This window comes from Palaemon carinicauda, chromosome 20, assembly GCF_036898095.1.
Source record: "Palaemon carinicauda isolate YSFRI2023 chromosome 20, ASM3689809v2, whole genome shotgun sequence".
In the NCBI taxonomy this organism is placed as follows: domain Eukaryota; kingdom Metazoa; phylum Arthropoda; class Malacostraca; order Decapoda; family Palaemonidae; genus Palaemon; species Palaemon carinicauda.
Window position 1 is genome coordinate 115619984 of NC_090744.1, and position 953 is coordinate 115620936.

General features: G+C 41.7%; 1 protein-coding gene across 1 annotated transcript in view; it reads left to right on the top strand.

The window, feature by feature from the left end:
• The window catches only part of LOC137614406 (uncharacterized), a 59505-nt gene extending 58862 nt beyond the window's left edge, over positions 1-643 (top strand). The window contains exon 15 of the mRNA XM_068344207.1: positions 343-643. Coding sequence (XP_068200308.1) covers positions 343-481 — 139 coding nt within the window. The 3' untranslated portion in view covers positions 482-643. The remainder of the gene's footprint in view (positions 1-342) is intronic.
• The last annotated feature ends 310 nt before the right edge of the window (positions 644-953 follow it).

The following is a 953-nucleotide window of genomic DNA, read 5'->3' on the forward strand; positions in this document are numbered from 1 at the left end:
TCTTAGATTTTTTTAGTTCTCCTGGTCATTTTCTTACTTTACTTTAAGGACTGCTTTCCTGATCCTATAACTCATGGAAACCCTACTCTCTACAGGACCTACAAAATCAGTTTATCGTATACATTCTTAGGTATTTTGCATATCACACTACATAACCAGTGTTTATTGTCAAATCCACATTATTTTAACACTTAGAGAACAAGAAAGTCTTCAGCTTCTTGAACAAAATATTTCTCATCAATTCTGTCATTACTTTTATCAATAAACAGAGTTAAATTAAAAATCAAATTTTACCATCAGACATAACCTCTTTGGCTCACCAAATGTTTATCTCCCCCTCAGAGCTGGCATCGCGCATGCGCTAGGAGCAGACGGGTCAGGACAGCTTCTGGACGAGGTCGGTAGCGTCCTAGCTGAAGGACAGCAACCGAAGGACTGCCTCCGCCAGGGCAATACCTGCCACATCGAGTTACGTCGCTGAAAAGACGGTGGTGAATGTCACAGACCACGACACTCCAACACTTGAAGATCATCCAGGATGGAAGGCTTCACTTTACTTTACTTTAAGGACTGCTTTCCTGATCCTATCACGTAGGGGGACCTTACTCCCTACAGGTCCTACAAAATCAGTTTATCCTATACATTCTTAGGTATTTTGCATATCACACTGCAGAACAGGTGTATATTTTCTTTGGGCGTAGCTATGCAAACAGTGTGTTAGGTTGGGTTAGGGTATTCGCAGGAATGCAAAGGGATAAAAAACAGAAGGGGATTAGCTGTGTTTGGTTATTATCTCTCTCTCTCTCTCTCTCTCTCTCTCTCTCTCTCTCTCTCTCTCTCTCTCTCTCTCTCTCTCTCTCTCTCTCTCTCTCTCTCTCTCTCAGTTCTAAGGCTGTGATGACATATTAGTTATCCATTCCTCATCTAGTTACTCTTAAATGGTGTACTCGTTC